The 23,238-nt window shown below is 38.7% G+C and overlaps 1 protein-coding gene across 2 annotated transcripts in view; it reads left to right on the top strand.

The window, feature by feature from the left end:
• Positions 1-23,238, top strand: part of LOC124613035 (GON-4-like protein) — a 187,593-nt gene that overhangs the window by 102,423 nt on the left and 61,932 nt on the right. For both annotated transcript variants that reach the window (XM_047141604.1, XM_047141605.1), the window contains exons 8-10: positions 21,005-21,150; positions 21,225-21,404; positions 21,484-21,617. In XM_047141604.1, the coding sequence (XP_046997560.1) occupies positions 21,005-21,150; positions 21,225-21,404; positions 21,484-21,617 (460 nt within the window). The remainder of the gene's footprint in view (positions 1-21,004; positions 21,151-21,224; positions 21,405-21,483; positions 21,618-23,238) is intronic.

Here is a 23,238-nt window from a genome sequence, read left to right as displayed (position 1 = left end):
TGCGTACTCTGAGAGAAAGTCTTTACAGTTTGATCTATTTGTTAGAAGGTGACTGAAAGCAGGGAAGTGTGTTTCCATGCTGAATGCTTTTAGAGTGTTTCCTAATTTTCATTGACATGTGGACATTTTCAGAAACTGCATCATTATTAATTGTAGGTTATGAGAGAGTTAGTGAAGTTATCAACAAATGGCTTAATCACTGTAGATTGTACTCATGCTGGAATTAACATAATGGGGAGCACATATGCATCATCATTGAGAATCTTGACTGGGATAAACAGAATAAAGTGTATTGTAAAGATGGGTCCGTTTTCATTATAGAAGAATGAAATGTGTTTTTCCCAGGATTTGTCAAAATAGTGCCTCCTGTAAAAGAACAAGAGTTTGGAAATTTTGAATTGTGCTATAACCTGTGATGTCACATGTGTCCACCTTTGTAACACAGAATGAAACACATGGTAGTAGTAGTTAGGAGTAGTTTGAAGAATAAATCAACTCTGTGGCAAAGTTCGAAAAATTTATTACTTCTCAAAAAAATATCAAAACTGCTCCACTCAGTGTCAAAACACACTTGTCTGTTTGAGATTGGGTACTGACTGTTTTTTACTTCAAAACCATTGTGATGAATATCTTTCAACATAGGCAAAGGGCAATGAGTGCCTCTATTTTCATGAATCAAAAACTATGTAAGTAGCTTCAGAAATAATTAAGAAATGTCCTTTCCCCAAAGGGAGATATAAAGCATGTTACTACTGCTTTAATTCACAATAGATAACAGGAAGCAGATCATTGCACCCTTGAACACTCTTCGTCTCCTTATAATTTGTTTAGACTGCTCAAAGATGCAGAGGCAGGGCTGTGCAGATGATACACTAGCAAAAGAATGTCTGAGAACTGGCTGTGGATATGTCCATCTTCATCATTCTCTGTACCAGAGTAGCTTTCTTAGTGTGTTTGCTTCATTTTCAGTGATCAGAAGACTTTAATTCAGTTACTCTCCATAAAAAATTGACACTTTAATTCAAAGTGAGTGAACCAACATTATATATTGTGTGAGCATTCTATTCTGTCCTATCTCCAGTTTTTCATGAAGTCCAGCAGAAGAGGTAGGAAACTGTTGTGAGGATCGTATTCTTTTTGTGACAAGCACTCCATCATGATGATTAACTGTCTAAACATAAGGTATTTTCTTACTACAGATACAGTTTTTACCATCCTTATAAACTAGAAATAAAGTGTTTCTAAGACTTGCTACTTTTATGAATACCTATTTCTCTTTCTTTTTCTGGGTTATAGTGAGAACAAATTTCTACACTTTGCTGACCTTTTGATAAGGTACAAGTTTTCATCCTGTTTACAACAAGCTGATGTGTTCTCTCTTCTCTTTAGTGTTTTTGCAGGTATGGCTGACGAGCAGAAACATGTTCCTTTTTGCAGTGAAAAATCTAATACATCGATCCTATGCAATCTTTTTAGTGACTACAATTATATTATAATTTTTTTGATGTTTACTGGGTCCTTCAGTGGCATGTCTTCTTTTCTTTCTCATGGTGTTTCATGAGATGGTAATCTGTAATAGTGACACAGCCAACTTAGGGAAGCTGTTCCTTTTCAGGTATCATGTTACAAACTCACTGTATGCATTTGCATCATAAGGACTTTATTGTATGTCACTGCATCTTCCATTTTTATCCTATCAAAAACAAAAACAGCATAAACATCCACGAAACTCCAGATTAATCTAGAAACAACACACATTTGAGTGTCTTAATGAATCTGTCTGGGCTGTAGAGTGGATGCTCAAGCCGTTCCCACTTGAACTTGCTCATTACACTTTTGTGACCTTGGAGACATGTGGATGCATGTTATCATGGAGCAGAATCACTCTGTCCGTGAGCACCATAGGCTGTTTGCTCTCAATGGAGTTGTGTAGGCTGCGGTGTGTCTGACAGTACATGTGACCGTCAACGGTTTTTCTGTGTTCAAGGAATTCGATGAGTGTCGGTGGATGACGAAAAAGACATCGAGCATCACCTTGCCTGCTGAGGGCACAGCTTGGAATTATTTTAGGGGAGGGTGATGACACTACCTTCGTGTCTGCAGATGTCTCACTATATTATCCAAAAGCAGCAAATGGAAATTTCAATTGGTTTGGTCGTTACAACATTTCATATCTTTTCATTTGAACACTCCGTATACCTGGGTCTAACACTGCATAGCGAAGTGAAATGGAATGATCACATAGGCTTAGTCGTAGGTAAAGCGGTGATTTATTGGTGGAATACTAGGGAAATGCAATCAGTCTACAAAGGAGATTGCTTACAAATCACTAGTGCAACCTGATCTAGAATAATAATCAAGTGTATGGAACCCGTACAAAATAGGATTCGTGGGGGATATTGAATGTATACAGAGAAGGAAAGCATGAATGGTCACACGTTTGTTTGACCCTTGAGAAAGTATCACAGAGATGCAAAATAAACTGAACCACAGAGATGCAAAATAAACTGAACTGGCAGACTCTTGGAAGTAGAAGTTAACTATCCCAAGAAAACCTACTTGCAGAGTTTGAAGAACCGGCTTTAAATGATGACTAGAACCACCTAGATATCGCTCCCATAGGGATCACGAGGACAAGATTAGATTAATTTCAGCATACACAAAGTCACTTAATCAGTTATTTTTGCTGCGCTCAGTCCGTGAATGGAAGAGGAAGAAGTTCCAGTACATTGTGCAGTGGGACTTGCCCTCTACCATTCACTTCACAGTGGTCTACAGAGGATGAACATAGCTGCAGATTAACTTAACTCTTTTTGTTCATATCTAAAGGACACTGTGTTACGATTGCTTTTAAATGGTGTGGAGAAACTATTTGATCTTTTGTTTTGAACAGTTTTGTCTTTTCTTATGTGCTTAATAAATTGTCACATTTCTTGCTCGTTTATGTCCTTTGCATCTTCAGATCAATCGAGTCTGTTTTGGCTCTAGTTCAATAGTTTAGAAGTAAATAAAGTTGGGTCATTATTTTGCATCCCTTCTCCTTTGCCCATTATTCAGATGTTTATGGAGCTATATCACTACTCACCAAATATACAAGGTGGTTCTGCTGTAGACAGGCGAGCAGAAGACACACACACACACACACACACACACACACACACACACACACTCACACAGTCTGTCTCTTGATGCTGACTGACTTAAATAGTTGTCACCTGTGTGTGTGTGTGTGTGTGTGTGTGTGTGTGTGTGTGTGAGAGAGAGAGAGAGAGAGAGAGAGAGAGAGAGAGAGAGAGAGAGAGAGAGAGAGAGAGGGGGGGGGGGGGGTTATCTCAACTGTGAAAGCTTATAAGTTTTTAAGCTGTCTGTCTTTTCGACATGTTTGTCTGTTCTGTGCTTTTCTGTTTGGTGAGTAGTTATGCATCATTATATTTTATTCAATCCTGGACTTTCCATCAGAGCATTATAAGGATGTCATAGGTATCAGCTTTTTGTGTGGTATTTAGTTGAAAAATAACTGTTTTTGCCATCCTTCTTTGTCTCTTACACATCTGGATATCCCTCTCAGAGTGTGTTGTTTATAACATTTGCAGCTTAAATTTAATGTTCATTCTTCCTAACCGAGCGAGGTGGCGCAGTGGTTACACACTGGACTCGCATTCGGAAGGACGACGGTTCAATCCCGCGTCCGGCCATCCTGATTTAGGTTTTCCGTGATTTCCCTAAATCACTCCAGGCAAATGCCGGGATGGTTCCTCTGAAAGGGCACGGCCGACTTCCTTCCCCATCCTTCCCTAATCCGATGAGACCGATGACCACGCTGTCTGGTCTCCTTCCCCAAACCAACCAACCATTCTTCCTATTTAGATCATAAAACCATTTTACATTAATTTTATGCCTGATAACAACTCAAAACAAAACTGCCAGTGTTCATTTGATTGTCATGATTGACATATTTATTCCAAATATGAAAATGTCTAATTGATTTGTGAAGTGTGGAATCTAGCATTCATATTTGCACTTAATAACTAATATACAGGGCTACTCTCAGGTGTTTCTTGAGTTTGCAAGTAAACCATTTTTTCCACGATGCATGTTGTATTTGTGTTTTGCCCACACTACGCAAAAAATCCAACCTTCAAATATTCAATGTATTTAGCCATTGTAATTTATGATGTTGCATGAAAATAACCAAAAACACTGAAAAATTTTCAAATAAATGAAGTTCCATGATAAATAGAAAATCTCCCTCTCCCCATCTGTCATTCACCTTGCCCAGATAGAGTGGCTTGTATGCCTCTACAATACAGATATCCAGCTGTAGGTACAACAACATCAGTGGAGAGGCCAGACAAACATAAGGTTTCTGAAGAGTTATAGCAACCTTTTAAGTAGTTGCAGAAGTAAGTCTGGATGAATGACAAATATGTTCTTATCTTCATACTGTGAATAGGTGAAAGAAAAGGGAAGCCACAGCCATTATATTTCCTGAGAACATGCACCTCTATTGTAAGATTTAGCGATGACGGCATCCTGTTGGATAAAATATTTTGGAGGTAAAATAGTCCTCTGTTTGAATCTCCAGGCGAGAACTCCTCAGGTGGTATACTGTATGCCCACATTAAAAAAGTTAAAAAAGAAAAGAATGGTTCTTTGTTGTTGAGTTGTATTAACAACATACTCTTTAAAGAGATACTGATGTGTAATTAGGGTCCAGAGCCTGAAAATTTATTTTAGCAAACTCTTACCAGTATCAACACAATATTACCACTACAAAGACTTTAAATTTTTGGGTTAAGTTTTATGAAAAAATTTAAAACACTTAATGGAATCTGATAGAAGAATTCATCCAAAACAATAATTTTTTTTTGCAGTTGGCATTGACCTCCACTGTCCCACCTTTGACACCATATGTAATGGTATCAGTAATGCAGACACAACTGCTAATCATGAAGGTTGCTGCTGCCTCAGAGTGGCGTGTATGGGAACTGTGGGATATGTTCTGCCAGTTCTGTGGAGACCGTGGAGTCAGAACAATCCATTCAGTATAAATATTCTTTATTCAGCAGGTCATCCATGCAAGATACTGTTGTCACTGTCACAGCAATGTTTGTAGTCATTCAGATATCAAAGTGCTACCTTTGCATAACTCCCAGTGGCATGCTTGGCCCTGCTGCAGTGGGTGTGTATGTTAGCCAGTGGGGTGCTGCCTCAGTGGAAGAGCAGTGGCTAGAGAGGCAGCTGTGATGATGCCGGGAAGGCATCACTTGGCAGCCAGTAAACTTATGCTGTGACAACTTTGAACAACAGGTAAGACATGCAGGCTCCCTGTGCCAGTCCCAGGACCGTTGGAGTCGACCAGCGTGCTGAATGAAGACACCCCAGAGGTGACTTTCACTCAGTTCACCGGCTCGAGATCCAGAACCATCAGGTCTAGCAACATCTCATAGACCGTCAGCTAGCTGATGATGCTGCTTAGCGAGATTGAAGTTGCTCGGCCCGACATTGTATTGACAGTGGGCATGGTGACTGTCACAGTGTCAGTTGTAGTTCAGAAGTTCAGCAACCAGTCGAAGGAAAAGTGCAGCTAATAGCTGGCAGCAAGCACTATAGTAGCTCTGACTAGCTATGTTATGACAGGAGCCCATCTCCTGTCAAATAGATGGCTACAGAAGTGAAATGTTATGCTGTGGCATATGGAAATCCAGTCCATTGCTATAGCAGAATGTTGTGCCAGCAGTATTTTGACCCCAAGTGACAGGATTTCGTAGGCAGCTTGCTTGCACACCCCTCGATAGCTCGCGAAATCTGGTCTGCAGTTGCTGCCAAAACATTATTAACTGCAGATTAAAACTGAAGAAATTGCAGAAGTGTAGGAAATTAAGGCGACATGACCTGGATAAATTGAAAGAAGTAGTGATTGTTGTGAGTTCCAAAGGGAGCATAAGGCAATGACTGACTGAAACAGGGCAAAGAAATACAATTGTAGAGGAATGGGCAGCTTTGAGAAATGAAATAATAAAGACAGGAGAATGCCAAATAGGTAAAAAGACAAGGCCTGGTAGGAATACTGGGATAACACAGAATATATTAAATTTACTGGGTTGGTGCCTGGGTTCCAAGCATTTTTGTTTTGCATGGTGGTATTCTGGTTGTTACGGATTTATTTATCAATTGTCATTTTTTATTTGCAGTTCACTGTTGCTATTTGAGTTTACATGTTGTCATTCGGAGCTACTGAGTGGAGCTGTGTACACTAGAAAACTGAGTGCCAAGTGGAGAAATCGAAACATTTCCAACATATTCCTCTGTTTGAGCTCAACAGAGGGATGATAGCAGTGGAAGGAGCCAGAAACATTTGCGCCATGTATGAGGATAATGCCATTGGACATAGCATCACAAGAAAATGGTTTTCTCATTTTAATGAAGATCATTTTGACGTTAGTGACTCTCTCACATTCAGGAAGACCTTCGGGGTTTGATGAAGATCATTTAAACAAATTTACTCACAGTATCCATGTCAGTATAGTAAAGAATTGGCAAATGTGACCATTCCATCGTCGTGCGACATTTGCATGCAGTGGTCAAGGATCAGAAATCAGTTGCATGGATACCACATGCTCTAAGCCAAAACCAAAAAAATCTGCAGGTGGCCGTATGTGCATCTCTGCTTGGTCATCACCAATTGGCTCTTGAACAACATTGACCATTCATACCATATATCATTACCAATGACAAAAAAATGGTGTCTTTAAGATAACAAAAGGAAAAGAAGTGAATGGTTGAGTCAAAAAGGGGGGGGGGGGGGGGGGGCAACAACTCCCTATACAAAGACCTGCACGAATTCACAAGAGATAATGTGATACATCTGGTGGAATAGTGATAGTGTGGTGTACTACCAAGTGCTCCTACAAGCTATAACCATCACTGCTGGCATTTATTATTAAGAATTGAGAGATCTTGCAGAAACAATCCACAATAACGCCCACTGGCATTCTGCTAGACTGACAAAAAACACTTTACAGGAGTTGGGTTGGGAAGTCATTCTGCACCCACCTTATTAATCTGATCTTGCGCCCTCAGGTTTTCACCTTTTCAGCTCTCTTTTGAGCAGCCTTCCAGGAACTTCCTTTCCAGATGAAAATGCATGCTGAACATGGTTCAACATGTTCTTTGCCTCAAAACCATGTGATTTTTGCAGTCACAGAATCAAAAAGTCTCTCCAGTGTCAGCAGATTTATGTAAATAGTGAAGGAGAATGTATTATTGATGACTAAAGTCTCTGTTATGTGCATGAGTTGTGTTTATTACACTTATGGATGAAAAAACCATGAACTTGTGCAACTACCCAATAGTTGATGAAAGAAGGAAACAAAAATGCAGCAAGTAAAGTAAGTGAAAGGGAGTTCTAATGTCTGAAAATTGAGACTTACTGAAAGTGTAGACTGGCTAGAGCAGATTTACTGAAAGTATAGACTGGCTAGAGCACAAATGAAAAGCTATGGAACCTTGTGTAACTATAGGAAATATAGATGTTGCCAATAGGGAAGCTAAAGAGACATTTGGAGAAAAGAGGATTAACTGCATGGATATCAAGAGCTCAGATGGCAAACCAGTACTAAGCAAAGAAGGGAAAGCTGAAACGTGTAAACAGAGTGATTCAAAATGAATGAGACAAAAAGAAAGTGTTCCTGTGATACAGTAATGATTTAATTCAGAAATACACATGTAGACTGATAGGTTAACTCTCACAGTTTACATTGGAAACAGGGAAATAATGGAAAGTCACCATTGTTGTTGTTCATTGCTGGCATAAGTATTCAGAATGGCAACAGCCACTGTAAAAAAAGGCATATTGTCATAGAATACACAAAAACATCATTAGTAATCATGGTTCAAAAGGGCGTGCTACACTGTCGTAATGGTGCTGCATGGGCAAAGCAATTTGAGGCTGGATGCATATGCAAGAAGAAAACCAGAAGCAGCCATCTACTGAGAATGAAGCTGTGGGTAACATTTGTACTATATATGAAAGAAGCCCTAGTAAATACATGTATCATGACAGCAGAGGAGTGAATGTGTTGCAATCATCAGTGTGGTGTTCGTATTGCACAAAAACCACAGTTCAAGCCTTACGGGATTCAAATGTTGCAGGCACTAAAACCAGCCAATAAATCAAACTGGAGACAATTATGCATTCAAGCATGGATGGAGGTAGATGGTATCACAGACTGACTAGTGTTTTCTGATGAAGCCACATTTCACTCAAGTGGCTAAGTAAACAATTATAATTTGAGAATACTGGGTACGAAAAACCTGCATGCTTCTCTGGAACGTAGAAGTGATTCTCCAATTTTGCCACTATAACCAACCGCAGAGTTCTTGATCCTTTCTTCTTTGCAGAACCTGCCATTACAGGTATAACTTATCTCGATATGCTTTCTCTCTGATTGTTGCCTCAATTGACAGAAAAGTTACCAGAATTATTTTTGTAGCAGGACAGAGCCCCTCCACATTGGCATAACTTCATACCGAGTCACCTCAGTGAACACTTTCCACAATGCTGGATTGTTAATGCTGGGTCGGATTCTGTGCCATTCATGTTGTGGTTCGCCCAAGTCATCTGACATCACACCAATAGATTTTTTTTTATTTTGTTGGTGTGTGAAGGGCAAGGTTTGCATATCTCCATTTCCACAGAACTTACAACAGATAAGGTACCGGACAGTCGGGGTGGTTAACTGCATTGCAGTCTATCAGGAAATACAGTACCATATGGACATTGCCGTGTTGCAAATGGAGTCCACATCAGACACCTATTAATGTCCATAAGAAGTGTGAGAGCTAGCCTTCCAATCTGTATGTGCATTTCTGAAATAAAGTCATAACTTAAGTCACAGAAATACTTTCTTTGTGTCCCATTAATTTTGAATCACCCTGTATATGGAGTCTTGAGGATAATATTAGAGAAAAAGAAGAGGAAATAGGTGGAGATGAGATACTATTACAAGAATTTGACAGAGCACTGGAAAATCTAAATTGAGATGAGGGTTTAAGAGTTCATAACACATCCTTGGAATTAGTGATTTCCTTGGAGGGCCACCCATGGCAAAACCATTCTACCTAGTTTACTAGATTAATAAGGCAAGTGAAATATCCTGATACTTCAAGAAGAATGTAATAATTCTTATTGTATGGAAGACAGATGCTAACAAGAATGCATATTGCCAAATCAGCAGTATAAATGTCAGGTTGCAAAATACTATCTTGAATTACATAGTCAGACAAAAAAGTGAAGCAACCAGAAGACGTTTAACATCATAAACATATACCTCTCTGCAGATATGTGATCAGTTAGCCTTTTAATTACCTGTGAGAGACCGTACTATTATTTTTCATGTTTAGCGTAACATTGAGGCACGGTAAAATATATAAAGAGATGCATACAGTGTCAGATATTGTGTGATCATTTTGAAGAACACTTACATGATGCGTGCTCAAGCGAGACAGCATTATCAGCATCTGACGGAGTTAGAAAGGAGCCTCATTGCTTGTCTCCATTTGGCCACCTGGTCAAATCGTGCCATATCCATATTTATGAGACATTTGGATGTGACAGTGGCCCATTATTGGACTGCATGGGAATGAGAGGCAGGCGTGCTCATTGTCAAGGTTCTGATTGATCATGTCTGATCACAAGAGAGACTCACTGTATACTGCACCAAGCACATCATAATCCTTCCACGTATGCACTTGCCATCTGAGAACAAGAAGGGACTCCCCACAACACTCTGCATTACTCCACATGATTGGTTGGAGACAAGCAGCAGCTGTTAACACCACAACACAAACAGCTGTGTCTGGGGTGGTGCCATAATCAAGAAGCACAGACTGCTGATGAAAATCATTGACAAAATATGATCAGTGATGTGTCACACTTCTGTACTATCCAGGATGACAGTTGTCAGAATATATGGCAACAAACTGGGAAAAGGTCCCATTCTCCTGATGTTTTGGAGAGGCACAGAGGTGTTACACCTGGTGTCATGGTGTGAGAAGTCGTCAGGTGTGACTTCAGATCACAACTTTACATCATGACCAGCATGATTCCACCATCTGTCCCTGATACAACATGGGTGGAACCAGCTCAGACATCAACTCTGTTTCATTGCCAGTATCCAGGATATCAAGCTCCAGTTACAACGATCATGGCAGCTTACTTCAGGAGAGGATACAATGACTTTATATAACATCCTTCTCGAATCAGTGCATGCAGCAGGCCAGAAGGGGTGTAACATCATATTGATAAGTGGAGTCATACTGCTACGTTCTTTGTAATCACTGATATAACATCATATACTCTCTCAACCTGTTAAGCTAAATTTTGTTTTCTCCTCCTTTCCTCCCTGGTACTTCACTTTTTTTTGTCATCCATTGTATCCACAGAATGGAAAAGGTGGTAGAAGTCATCCTTGAAGAAGACCAGTCTTCTGTCTAGAGATACATAGGAACACACAAGGCAGTACTGACCCTGTGACTTATCTTAGAAGGTATACTTTTGAAAGGTAGGCTTGAGTTTAAATATTTGTAGAGTTAGGTAAAACTTTGGACTGTATCGATCATGAAGTAGTCAGGGTGAAATACAGGAAGCAAAGATATCTACAACGTATACAGAAACCAGACTGCAGATGCCGGGTAGTTATAATTAAAGTGCATCTGCTGACAGAGGTCTAGTGTGGGCTGAGTTACGGTATGGCAGCAAAACTTGGTAGATATTCTAATGCCTTAATGCGGAGCTGATTTATGCTGGAAAGAAATTAATCCCAGTTTTGGCCACCAGTTGCAAATTTGGCACTGTGGATTAGATTAGATTAGATTAGATTTACTTTCATTCCAATTGATCCATAGTGAGGATGTTCTCCAGGATGTGGAACATGTCAGAAAAACAATAATACGTGACAAATATTTACAACTGAAACAAGTAAGCTAATGTATCTTCCACAGGTCCCAAGTGGAATGATCGTCATTTTTTTAATGAACACTGTATGAAAGAATCATTGTACAAACACTAATGCACTGAATTTAAAATAAAAGTTTTTTATTTATGGTGGTTCATAGTGTGGGTTCCTGTAGTCATGTCCTAGTTCATGAACCACGGGCAATGTATGAGTGGCCAAGTAAGTGGTCCTGACAGTCGGGATACCAGTTACTTTGGAATAAGGCTGGGCATCTTGGACATATTCTGAGTTGTGGTCACCTTTGTGCTCATACGGCAAAGACTACCAAATCCGCCGGTTAGCCCCTCAGCCGTTAGGGGTAAAACCCAATGGGACTCGGGGCAAGTAAGGCTAGCAACCTGCTTCCCTGGTACTTTAAATATGATGCTGGCAACAATCAGAGCAAAATGCCTCGGACCTTTGGAGGTGACGGAGTTCCACCTCTAACTGACAAACCAGGGACTCCTAAGATACGACTTGGCAAACAAATGGTAATGAGATGGGGAGCTATTAATATCAATGGAGGCTACTCTGGGAAGAAGGTAGAGCTGGCAGAGGCTGCAAGTAAGATGTGGCTGGACGTTTTAGCTGTTAGTGACATTCGGGTAAGGGGTGAGAAAGAAGAGAAAGTGGGAGAATACAAGGTCTACCTGTCAGGAGTCAAAGCAGGAATAGCACAATGGGGTGTAGGGCTTTACATCAGGAAAGAAATGGAACCCAGCGTGGTTGCAATAAGGTATGTAAACGAACGACTGATGTGGATAGATCTGACAGTGTCTAGCAAGAAAATTAGGTTTGTGTCAGTATATTCGCATTGTGAAGGCACAGATCAAGATAAGATGGATAGTTTTTATGAGGCACTCAGTGATGTAGTTGTTAGAGTAAAGGACAAGGGCAGTGTTCTGCTCATGGGGGATTTTAACGCCAGGATTGGAAATCGAACAGAAGGGTATGAAAAGGTTATGGGTAAATTTGGAGAGGATATGGAGGCCAACAGGAACGGGAAACAACTCTTGGATTTCTGTGCCAGTATGGGCTTAGTAATCACAAACTCCTTTTTTAAACATACGAACATTCACCGGTATACTTGGGAAGGCAGGGGAACCAGATCTGTCATTGACTATATAATAACAGATCAGGAATTCAGGAAGGCTGTGAGGGACACACGTGTATTCAGGGGATTCTTTGATGACACTGATCATTATTTAATCTGCAGTGAAATTGGGATTGTGAGGCCGAAAGTGCAGGAGGTCAGGTCCATATTAGGAGGATAAGAGTGGAGAAACTTCAGGATAAGGAAATCAGGCACAAGAACATAACAGCGATCTCAGAAAGGTACCAGTTAGTTGAATGTAGTCAATTACAGTCTTTGGAAAAGGAATGGACAAGGTACAGGGACGCAGTACTGGAAGTGGCTAAAGAATTTCTTGGAACAGTAGTGTGTAAAAGTAGGATGAAGCAAACGGCTTGGTGGAATGACACAGTCAAGGCAGCCCGTAAAAGGAAAAAGAAGGCGTATCAAAAATGGCTACATACTAGAACTCAGGTAGACAGAGAAAGTTATGTTGAAGAAAGAAACAAAGCCAAACAGATAATTGCAGCATCCAAGAAGAAATCTTGGGAAGACTTTGGAAACAGTGTGGAGACTATGGGTCAAGCTGCTGGAAAACCGTTCTGGAGTGTAATTAGCAGTCTTCGAAAGGGAGGTAAGAAGGAAATGACAAGTATTTTGGACAGGTCAGGAAAACTGCTGGTGAATCCTGTGGATGCCTTGGGCAGATGGAGGGAATATTTTGAAGAGTTGCTCAATGTAGGTGAAAATATGATGAGTAATGTTTCAGATTTCGAGGTAGAATGGGTTAGGAATGATGATGGAAATAGGATCACATTTCAAGAAGTGGAGAAAATGGTCAATAGATTGCAGTGCAAGAAAGCAGCTGGGGTGGGTGAAATTAAGTCGGAACTCATCAAATACAGTGGAATGTCAGGTCTTAAATGGCTACACAGGATAATTGAATTGGCCTGGGAGTCGGGACAGGTTCCATCAGACTGGACAAAAGCAGTAATCGCACCAATCTTTAAACGTGGAAACAGGAAAGATTGTAACAACTACAGAGGTATCTCTTTAATCAGCGTTGTGGGTAAAATTTTCTCAGGTATTGTTGAAAGGAAAGTGCGAGTATTAGTTGAGGACCAATTGGATGAGAATCAGTGTGGGTTTAGGCCTCTTAGAGGCTGTCAGGACCAGATCTTTAGCTTACAGCAAATAATGGAGAAGTGTTATGAGTGGAACAGGGAATTGTATCTATGCTTTATAGATCTAGAAAAGGCATATGACCGGGTTCCTAGGAGGAAGTTATTGTCTGTTCTACGAGATTATGGAATAGGAGGCAAACTTTTGCAAGCAATTAAAGGTCTTTACATGGATAGTCAGGCAGCAGTTAGAGTTGACGGTAAATTGAGTTCATGGTTCAGAATAGTTTCAGGGGTAAGACAAGGCTGCAACCTGTCTCCACTGTTGTTCATATTATTTATGGATCATATGTTGAAAACAATAGACTGGCTGGGTGAGATTAAGATATGTGAACACAAAATAAGCAGTCTTGCATATGCAGATGACTTAGTTGTGATGGCAGATTCGATTGAAAGTTTGCAAAGTAATATTTCAGAGCTAGATCAGAAATGTAAGGACTATGGTATGAAGATTAGCATCTCCAAAACGAAAGTAATGTCAGTGGGAAAGAAATATAAACGGATTGAGTGCCAAATAGGAGGAACAAAGTTAGAACAGGTGGACGGTTTCAAGTACTTAGGATGCATATTCTCACAGGATGGCAACATAGTGAAAGAACTGGAAGCGAGGTGTAGCAAAGCTAATGCAGTGAGCGCTCAGCTACAATCTACTCTCTTCTGCAAGTAGGAAGTCAGTACCAAGACTAAGTTATATGTGCACTGTTCAATCTTTCGACCAACTTTGTTGTATGGGAGCGAAAGCTGTGTGGATTCAGGTTACCTTATCAACAAGGTTGAGGTTACGGATATGAAAGTAGCTAGGATGACTGCAGGTACTACTAGATGGGAACAATGGCAGAAGGGTGTCCACAATGAGAAAATCAAAGAAAAACTGGGAATGAACTCTATAGATGTAGCAGTCAGGGCGAATGGGCTTAGATGGTGGGGTCATGTTACACGCATGGGAGAAGCAAGGTTACCCAAGAGACTCATGGGTTCAGCAGTAGAGGGTAGGAGGAGTCGGGGCAGACCAAGGAGAAGGTACCTGAATTCGGTTAAGAATGATTTTGAAGTAATAGGTTTAACATCAGAAGAGGCACCAATGTTAGCACTGAATAGGGGATCATGGAGGAATTTTATAAGGGGGGCTATGCTCCAGACTGAACGCTGAAAGGCATAATCAGTCTTAAATGATGATGATGATGATGATGATGATGATGATGGGGTAATAAACATGTAATAGAACTGCTACAGTACTTATTTGGCCACCAATAAATCCTTTAGGCTCCTCTTTAACTGAATTCCATTGGTTGTTAAGCTTTTTATGGCTGCTGGTAAGTTATTGAAAATGTGTGTTCCTGAATAATGCACACCGTTTTGTACAAGAGTAAGTGACTTTAAATCCTTGTGAAGATTATTCTTATTTCTAGTACTGATTCCATGAATTGAGCTGTTGGTTTGAAAAAGTGATATATTTTTAATGACAAGTTTCATTAATGAATAAATATATTGGGAAGCAGTAGTTAGTATCCCTAAACAGGCTTCTGCAGGATGTTCTTGAGTTCACACCACATATAACTCTTACTGCACATTTTTGTGCCCAGAAAACTTGAGCTTGGCTTGATGAATTACCCCAAGAAATAATCTCATATGACATTATGGAGTGCAAGTAAGCATAGTATGCCAGCTTTTTCATTTTTATATCCCCTACAGATCTGTGGTGTGCTCCTCCCAGTTGAATTTATTATTGTATGTTAGGCATCTACTTGTGGGACATCCCTTACAGGTTCTGAACTGCATGTAGTGTGTTTTTTCAAAGTTTAGTGACAAAGAATTGGCTGGGAACCAGTGATTAATGTCCACAAACATTTTATTAGCTGATCTTTCTAAGACTACACTTGATTTGCTGTTTATTGCAATGTTTGTATCATTGGCAAACAAAACGAACTTGGCATCTGATAATGTTACTGATGAAAGATCATTAATATCACCAGAAAAAGTAAGGGTCCTAAAATGGAACCCTGTGGGACCCCACATGTAATTAGTTCCCAGTAGGATGATGCGTGATAGCTGAATACATGTCTCTTTCCTAATAACACCCTTTGTTTCCTGCCAGAGATATAAGATTTGAACCATTTTGCAGCATTTCCTGTTACACCATAATATTCTAATTTACTTAAAAGGATATTGTGATTTACACAGTCAAATGCCTTTGACAGATCGCAAAATATACCAGTTGCATGCAATTTATTGTCTAATGAATTAAGCGCATTTTCACTGTAAGTGTAGATAGCCTTCTCAATATCAGAACCCTTTAGAAATCCAAACTGCGACTTTGACAGTATGTTATTTGAGATAAGGTGGTTATAAAGCCGATTATACATTACTTTTTCTAAAATGAAATACTGTTAAACTGTACACAAAATTTGTGAGAATGCTGACAAAAGTGAAAGTGGACAGAAATTTGATGCTATTTCTTTATCTGCCTTCTTAAACAGTAGCTTAACTTCAGCATATTTCAACCATTCAGGAAATATTCCACTGATAAACGACTTGTTACGCAGATAGCTTAATATGTTACTTAACTCAGAATCGCATTCTTTAATTAACTTTGTTGATATTTCATCATACCCACTAGATGTTTTTGATTTTATGATGGACATTATTTCTGCTCGGGTAGTGAGGGTCAAATTCTTATTATGGAAATTACTTGAAATGTCTGGTCTGAGGTATTTCATAGCAGCAGCTACAGAACCTGACAACCCCATCTTTTCAGTAACAGTTATAAAATGTTTGTTGAAAAGTTCTGCAACACTATACACATCTGTCACCTATGAATCATTTACTCTGAATGCTATTTGTCCCTCTTCATGTCTGGTTCTACTGGTCTACTCCTTCACTATATCCCATATTGTCTTTATTTTGTTATCTGATATGACTATCTTTTCCTTGTAATATATTTGCTTTGATGTTCGTATTACAGTCTTTAATATTTTGCAGTATTTCTTGTATTGTGCTATAGCATCAACATCAGAACTGTTTCGGATTGACAGATATAGTTTTCTTTTTGTTTTCCTATTCCTTGAGTAATCCATGGCTTCTTTGTAGAATTTGCTCTAACCTTGGTTAGTTTTGGGGGAAAACAGTGTTCAAATAAGGTAAGCACTTCATTAGCAAAAGTGTTATATTTTTCATTCTTGCCATGAGCACTGTAAACATCAGTCCATTGAATGTCTCTGAGGAGTGTCCTAAAATAATCAATTTTGCCTTATTGATTACCCTCATGAGCTCAGATTTAACAGATTTTATATCCTGTTCAGTATTAACATTTAACAGAAGGAACTGCATGTCTTGGTCTGAGAGGCCATTAACTATTGGTTCTGTAATATAATTTTGTTCATTGGACTTTTCTAGAAAGATATTATCAGTGGCTGTTTTTGAGCAATTGGCTGCCCTAGTGGGGGAGGGCTTACAGAAATGTTTCCATATGTAATGGATTAGGAATGGGAAAGGTTTTGTAGGGGGCCTAAGGTTCTGAGGATTCCTTGAAGCTCCGCCTGGACATCAGGAATGGGATTACCTTGGCAAACTTTGTATGTGGTGTTGTCTGAAAGCTGACGCAGTCCCTCAGCCACATACTCCCGACGATCAAGTACCACGGTCGTGGAACCCTTGTCCGCCGGAAGAACGACGATGGACCGGTCAGCCTTCAGATCACGGATAGCCTGGGCTTCAGCAGTGGTGATGTTGGGAGTAGGATTAAGGTTTTGTAAGAAGGATTGAGAGGCAAGGCTGGAAGTCAGAAATTCCTGGAAGGTTTGGAGAGGGTGATTTTGAGGAAGAGGAGGTGGGTCCCGCTGTGACGGAGGACGGAACTGTTCCAGGCAGGGTTCAATTTGGATAGTGTCTTGGGGAGTTGGATCATTAGGGGTAGGATTAGGATCATTTTTCTTCGTGGCAAAGTGATACTTCCAGCAGTGAGTACGAGTGTAGGACAGTAAATCTTTGACAGTAAATCTCCTGGTTTCCCACCTCCGGAAAGGCAACTCACTCACCCTTCACAACCTTTCCAGCAAACCTCAACCACTTCTCATTGCACACAAACCCAGTCTCTCCCATCTACTCAGTCTCCCACTTCCAGCTCCACTCCCTCCAAAATCTCAAAATTCCAATCAACACAATCTGGCACCACAACACCCTAATTCAGTATTTAACCTTTCCTCCAAACCTCTTTCCCAGTCCGAAACCTCTGTCCTATCCAAAGGCCTCACCTTCAGCCCCACTCCCAGATTCAACCAAACAGCCCTCGTCAAAGATTTAAATATGTCTGCTTGTGTCTGTATATGTGTGGATGGATATGTGTGTGTGTACGAGTGTATACCCGTGCTTTTTTCCCCCCTAAGGTAAGTCTTTCCGCTCCCGGGATTGGAATGACTCCTTACCCTCTCCCTTAAAACCCACATCCTTTCGTCTTTCCCTCTCCTTCCTTCTTTCCTGATGAGGCAACAGTTTGTTGCTTGTAAAATGATATTGTCATACAAACAGTGTACAGGGCCAGATTTGCAGTCGGCGACCACAGTTGGAACTACTGTTTTTTCCAGTAGAAAATGGCTCTGTATTGACGTGTTAGCATATCTACCATGTTTCACTGTGATATTATAATTAAAGCCCACAGTGGACTTCCATTGAGTAGCTGCAATTCAATTATAACCACCCAGTATGTGAGTTGAAGGATACGAACAGGCACCAACAGTTGACAAGGGGCTGTGTAAGGGTGCCTCTCCCTGATGTTATTTAATTTGTACACTGAGCAAGCAGTAAAAGAATTCAAGGAGAATTTGGGGAAAGGAACTAAAGTTCAGGAGGAGGAAATAAAAATTTGTCTGCTGACGATTATTTAATTCTGTCGGAGACGACAGGGGATTTGGAAGAGCAGTTGAACAGAATAGATAGTGTCTTGAAAAAGAAGTTATAAAAATATGTTAACAAAAATAAAACAAGTTAATGTAATATATCAAGTTAAATCATGTGTTGCTGAGAGAATTAAATTAAAAAATCAGAGACTGGAAGTAGTGGATGAGTTATGCTATTTGGCATCAAAATAACTGATAATGTTGAAGTATAGAAGATAAAAAATGCAGACTGGAAGTAGGAAGAAAAACATTTCTGAAATAGAGAAATTTGTTAATATTGGTAAATGTAAATCATAAAAAGATTTCTGAATATGTTTGTCTGGAGTGTAGCCTTGTACAAAAGTGAAGTGTGCACAATAAACAGTCCAGACAAGAAAAGAATAGGAACTTTTGAAATATGATGCTACAGAAGACTGCTGAGGATTAGGTGGTTAGATCAAATAAATAATGATGAGGTACTGGGTCAGATATGGGGAAAAAAGATATTTATAGAACAACCTGTGTAAAACAAGGGATCGGTTGGCAGGACCCATCTGAGGTGTCTAGGAAATTTGTTTTCAATGGAGGAAAAAAAATTTTGGATTGAGACTAAGACTCAACTGCAGTAAACATATTGAAATGGATGTAGGTTGCAGTTGCTTACAGAGATGAAGAGGCTTGTACAGGATAGAATGGCAAGGAGAGGTGCATCAAGTGTGTCTTCGGTCTGAAGAACACAACACACAGCAATATATCTTCAAAACCTGATGTGATGGAGAAAAACGGTTTTCAGATTTGAAATTATGACGAGTTATAAAAAATATTTCATTTGAAAAGATAAAGATCATGTTAAACATTAATAGCTGTGTTAAAGTGTTACGTTACAACCATAGGATTAAAGAATAGGGCCTGTGGTTCATGCTTAACCCACAAGCAGGCGTGCCTATCTGTTAAGTGCGCCACTGACAGATAACATTGTCTTGTACCATTCCATTGTTGTTTTACAACTGTGAGCTCATACCTGTTCCTTTATTATTGCTTCAGCTGACACAGTGCTAAGTTGGGCTGTCATACGTCCAAGTGAGCAGCTGTAATATAAAATAAACAGTGAACACAGAGAGAGAGAATTTACGATCCATGCAAGAAAATTACCCAGATTCCATGCTAGCAGCACAATCCCTTAATGACGCAATCCCTTAATAAGGCAGTTGTATATGAGGTCATTAGCAATTGAATAAGTAGTTGGCTGGGATATGATGCTACTGTGCTGTTTAACGCCTCGAGTGGGTCGTTATTGTGGGGTGACTGTTGTTTGTGGCAACAGTGAGATATAATGAATATTTATTTTATTATTATTTAATGAAATGGTGATTTAGTTCGTATAATGTAAGTTTATTTTATCATTGTTTAATTTAACTAAGATTAAACTTTTGTTTTGCTCATACATTTTTACGTTGGTAACATGAAGACAGCTGGTCTTTACAAGTGTACAAAGTACACCACACACACACTTTATCAAAAATCAGTGTGCCCACTCATGTTTTAAAAAGTAGCAGGGGTAATATCTTTCACATATTGAAATCACTTGCGCCTTTAGGCTGTCATTACTGCTTTTCCAGGTATTTTTCGGATAATTGTGCACCTCTACGACAGGTGTATGGCTTTTGTTGCTGTATCAACTAACTGTGGAGGAGTATTCCTTGGGGAGTTAAAGCAGACAGGTTTTGCAATGTAAAAGCCAGTGAAGCTTAGTTGTTCTGGTTACACTGTTACACCAAACCTAGAATTATTACTGCAGCCCATCAGAAGTTAACATCCTCATCGGCATAAATAATGTAGAATATATAAAAATGGAGAGCTTCAAATTTGTACGATAGATGTAAGAGAAACTTAGTCAGTGTTGCAACAACACATCTTTTCAGCCCGACTGTTCTTAAGCTTTTACACATTTATTAACGACAGGCTCTCAGAACCATACATCAGCAGAATGAACAAGATTTCATTTTGTGGGATGCAGGAAAGGCTACTATTTGTATACTACGAATATAGCAAAATTGCTTAGTAATGTCTTGATACACCGTTGCTATCAGAATACACTTACAATATGTGAACATTAAAACTTTGTTAATTATTTCATTAACAATAACAAAGCTTGCTTTAAACAGATTGTCTTTAAGAAAGTTAGTTGGAGTTTTATAAATCCTTTAATAGTCTGGTGAGAATATTTTTTGTAAGTCTTAGTGTAACTTTCATACCCATGGTGCCTTCTTCATGTAAAAAGAAGCAAAGTTACACCTCCACCCTGATTTTATAGTCAACTGAAAGACATCTCAAAACTGGCTGTATGAGCCAGTGCATGCATTGGAGAAAGGCTAGAGCTTTCCCCTTCACTATGACCATGCTCGTAAAATGCCAAGCGTTACCAGAGCAATCATGTTTGATTGCTCTGGTTTTTACTGCTGAAAGGGACATGTACCAGGTTGTATTTAGTACTGTCAACCAAAAATTACTGGATGCAGTATCGAGAAGTTAATGTGACACACAATTTTTTCGTGCTCATGTTTGAGAATTTCAACCTAGAAAATATCATCATCTTCCTTTTCTTAAAAATCCTAATTGTTACATGACGATAGCAAATTTGTAGCAAGTAAACAGTGGTACCCAACACAAAATGCATATAGAATACTATTTTTCCTAAAACATTATTGTAAACTTTCATGATTTAATAGTACAACATGATTTTATTTTATTTTTTATATAGATAATAGTTGGGCACTGGAAGAGGAAGTGTGTGTAAATAAATACTGTTAGTAACTTCAGAATTCTCTTTCATTGCTTAGCAGTAATCATTATATTTAAGCAAGTTTGTGTGTATTATTTCAGAGAAAGAAGAATGTAGAATAGATCGTGCAGTGAAAGTCTCTAAGAAAGAAGTAAATGCCCTTGTTAAAGAACTGTTCAAAATGGCAGGTTTCCTTTCAAGTAGTGATGATGAAGATGATGATAGCAAAAAAATAACAAACAACCAGGTATTAAATTGTCCTATGCTGTTATATCACTAATACTGCTGCTTCTGTCTTGACTTGAATTAATTTTTTAAAAGGTGCAGCAACCAGCAAAAGAAAATGAAACTAATTCTGAGCAAGTGTCTTTAACATCTGAGCAGCGGCTACTTCTCGATCAGCAGATGAGGGAACATGTTCAATTCACTACACAGAACTACTTGCAGACTTTCTGTCATCCAAAATACAACGTATATGCAGCAGAATGTAAAGGTTATTTGGTAAGTTGCACATCTTTAGTTGGGTTATCACATTTAAGATTTTGTACATTGGTAACTTTCTGAGCTTTTTTTTCTGTAGGTTAATCTTTCCTATTTATCGGGAAATAATCCAAAATCAGCATTTTATGCTGGAAATCTGAAGGAAGCTTTAGCTTTAATAGAGGATTGGGAAAAGTATTTTTCTTCTGAAAATAGGCGACGAGATTTGACAAGGTAATCATTGATTATTTAGTTCTGTATGATTTAATGAAGAAACCAAATTCATACATAGTGTCTTTGAGAGTGGAAAGATGTATTTTGTGCCTTGGAAGTCAAAGCAAATACAAAACCTTAAATTAAAAATTTAAAAAACTCTGACAAAAAACCACACAAAAAAGTAAAAAAAAAAAAAAAATATGTATTGTCCCTTTAAGTTTAATATAAGTAGTAATACTTTGATCCAGGCATCGTCACGTTATAGGACTGCTGAGTAATTAAAAAAAGGTATTAACAGAAGCTATACTTTCTAGATCAGCATACTTTCACTATTGCTGGGTACAAGCTTCTTGTATTTGGTGTCATCTGTTCCAGTCCTGGGTGTTTCGCGTCCACACTTCAAAATAGCTGGTAAAGTTATAATTACTTATAATATAAAATATAAAAACCTATCCACCTTTAATTAGCCTAATATTGTTAAAGACTAGAGTTCCCTATTTATTTTTATTATATTTTTACGTAATTAAGTACCAACTTAGTTTCATTCATTAATGTTTCTTACAAGGCCTATGTCATGCCGTGGTTTGGTGATAGCAACTAACTTGCACTTTATTAAACCACAAGGGCAAGTCATGCGGCGACATGAATGGGCGGTCATGTGAGGGCGGGCGTCATTTACAGTTGTGTCTGTATTGTGAATTTTTTGGAGTAATGTAATTAAGACTTAGACTCAGTGATAAGATTATTGTTATGTCGATATTTACTTCTGTTGCCTACATACCTTACTTGTATTTAAATGTCGTATTTTACCATTTTTAGATGTAGGCCTATTCTGTTTTTATTTTATTTTCTTGGTGGTCCCCAGATGTGACGATGTTTGAATTAAAATATCAATACTTTTATTAAACTTATGAGGCAATACATATTGCTTTTTTTTTTTTTTTGTCGGGGTCTATTTAAATTTTTAATTTCAGTTTTATTTCATGATTTTTGAACTTTATATTTTACTAGTAGACATGATACGATCGACACGCTATCCCCACGTTCACACAAATGCTTTCTGGGATGAAATACAAAATTGCAACATGAGATCTTGCCTCACCAGCTGTGTTTTCATAAATATTATTACAGTTGCAAGATTTTGGCAATGCAGTATTGCAAGTGCAGTTTTGAGATTCCAACTGAAATTATTATTCAGACTCTTTTCTGTTCTTTGATATTTTGTAAATAAACATGGTTAAATATAGTTCAGTATACGACTTACAGTGGCAGATTTGCAAAGACTGAGAAGCAGTACTTGCGTACTTTAATTTTGTATCAAGTGTCATACTTTATTATTTAAAAATGTTTTATATTTAGAATACTTTGCAATTCCCACTTATAGTTACTATTAGTAATTAAAATGAATTAAACACCATCACCAAATTTTATAATTGTCACTTAAGCTATTTACCTGTTCCTTTCTGTAATTCACGCATTTATTCATTGACTTTGTTTTAGTGTACATTTAGCTAATTTGGTAACATAAGCAGTAAGTGGTTGTAGTAATTCTAAATCAGATCAGAAGAAAGTAGGCTGCCTAAACTATTTGGGTGAAATCATTTGACTGAGTACTGAATTGTAGGCTTCAAAAAGATCT

This window comes from Schistocerca americana, chromosome 4, assembly GCF_021461395.2.
Source record: "Schistocerca americana isolate TAMUIC-IGC-003095 chromosome 4, iqSchAmer2.1, whole genome shotgun sequence".
Lineage (NCBI taxonomy): Eukaryota > Metazoa > Arthropoda > Insecta > Orthoptera > Acrididae > Schistocerca > Schistocerca americana.
Note: the sequence above shows the minus strand (reverse complement) of the source record. Positions and strands in the feature narration are given on the sequence as shown.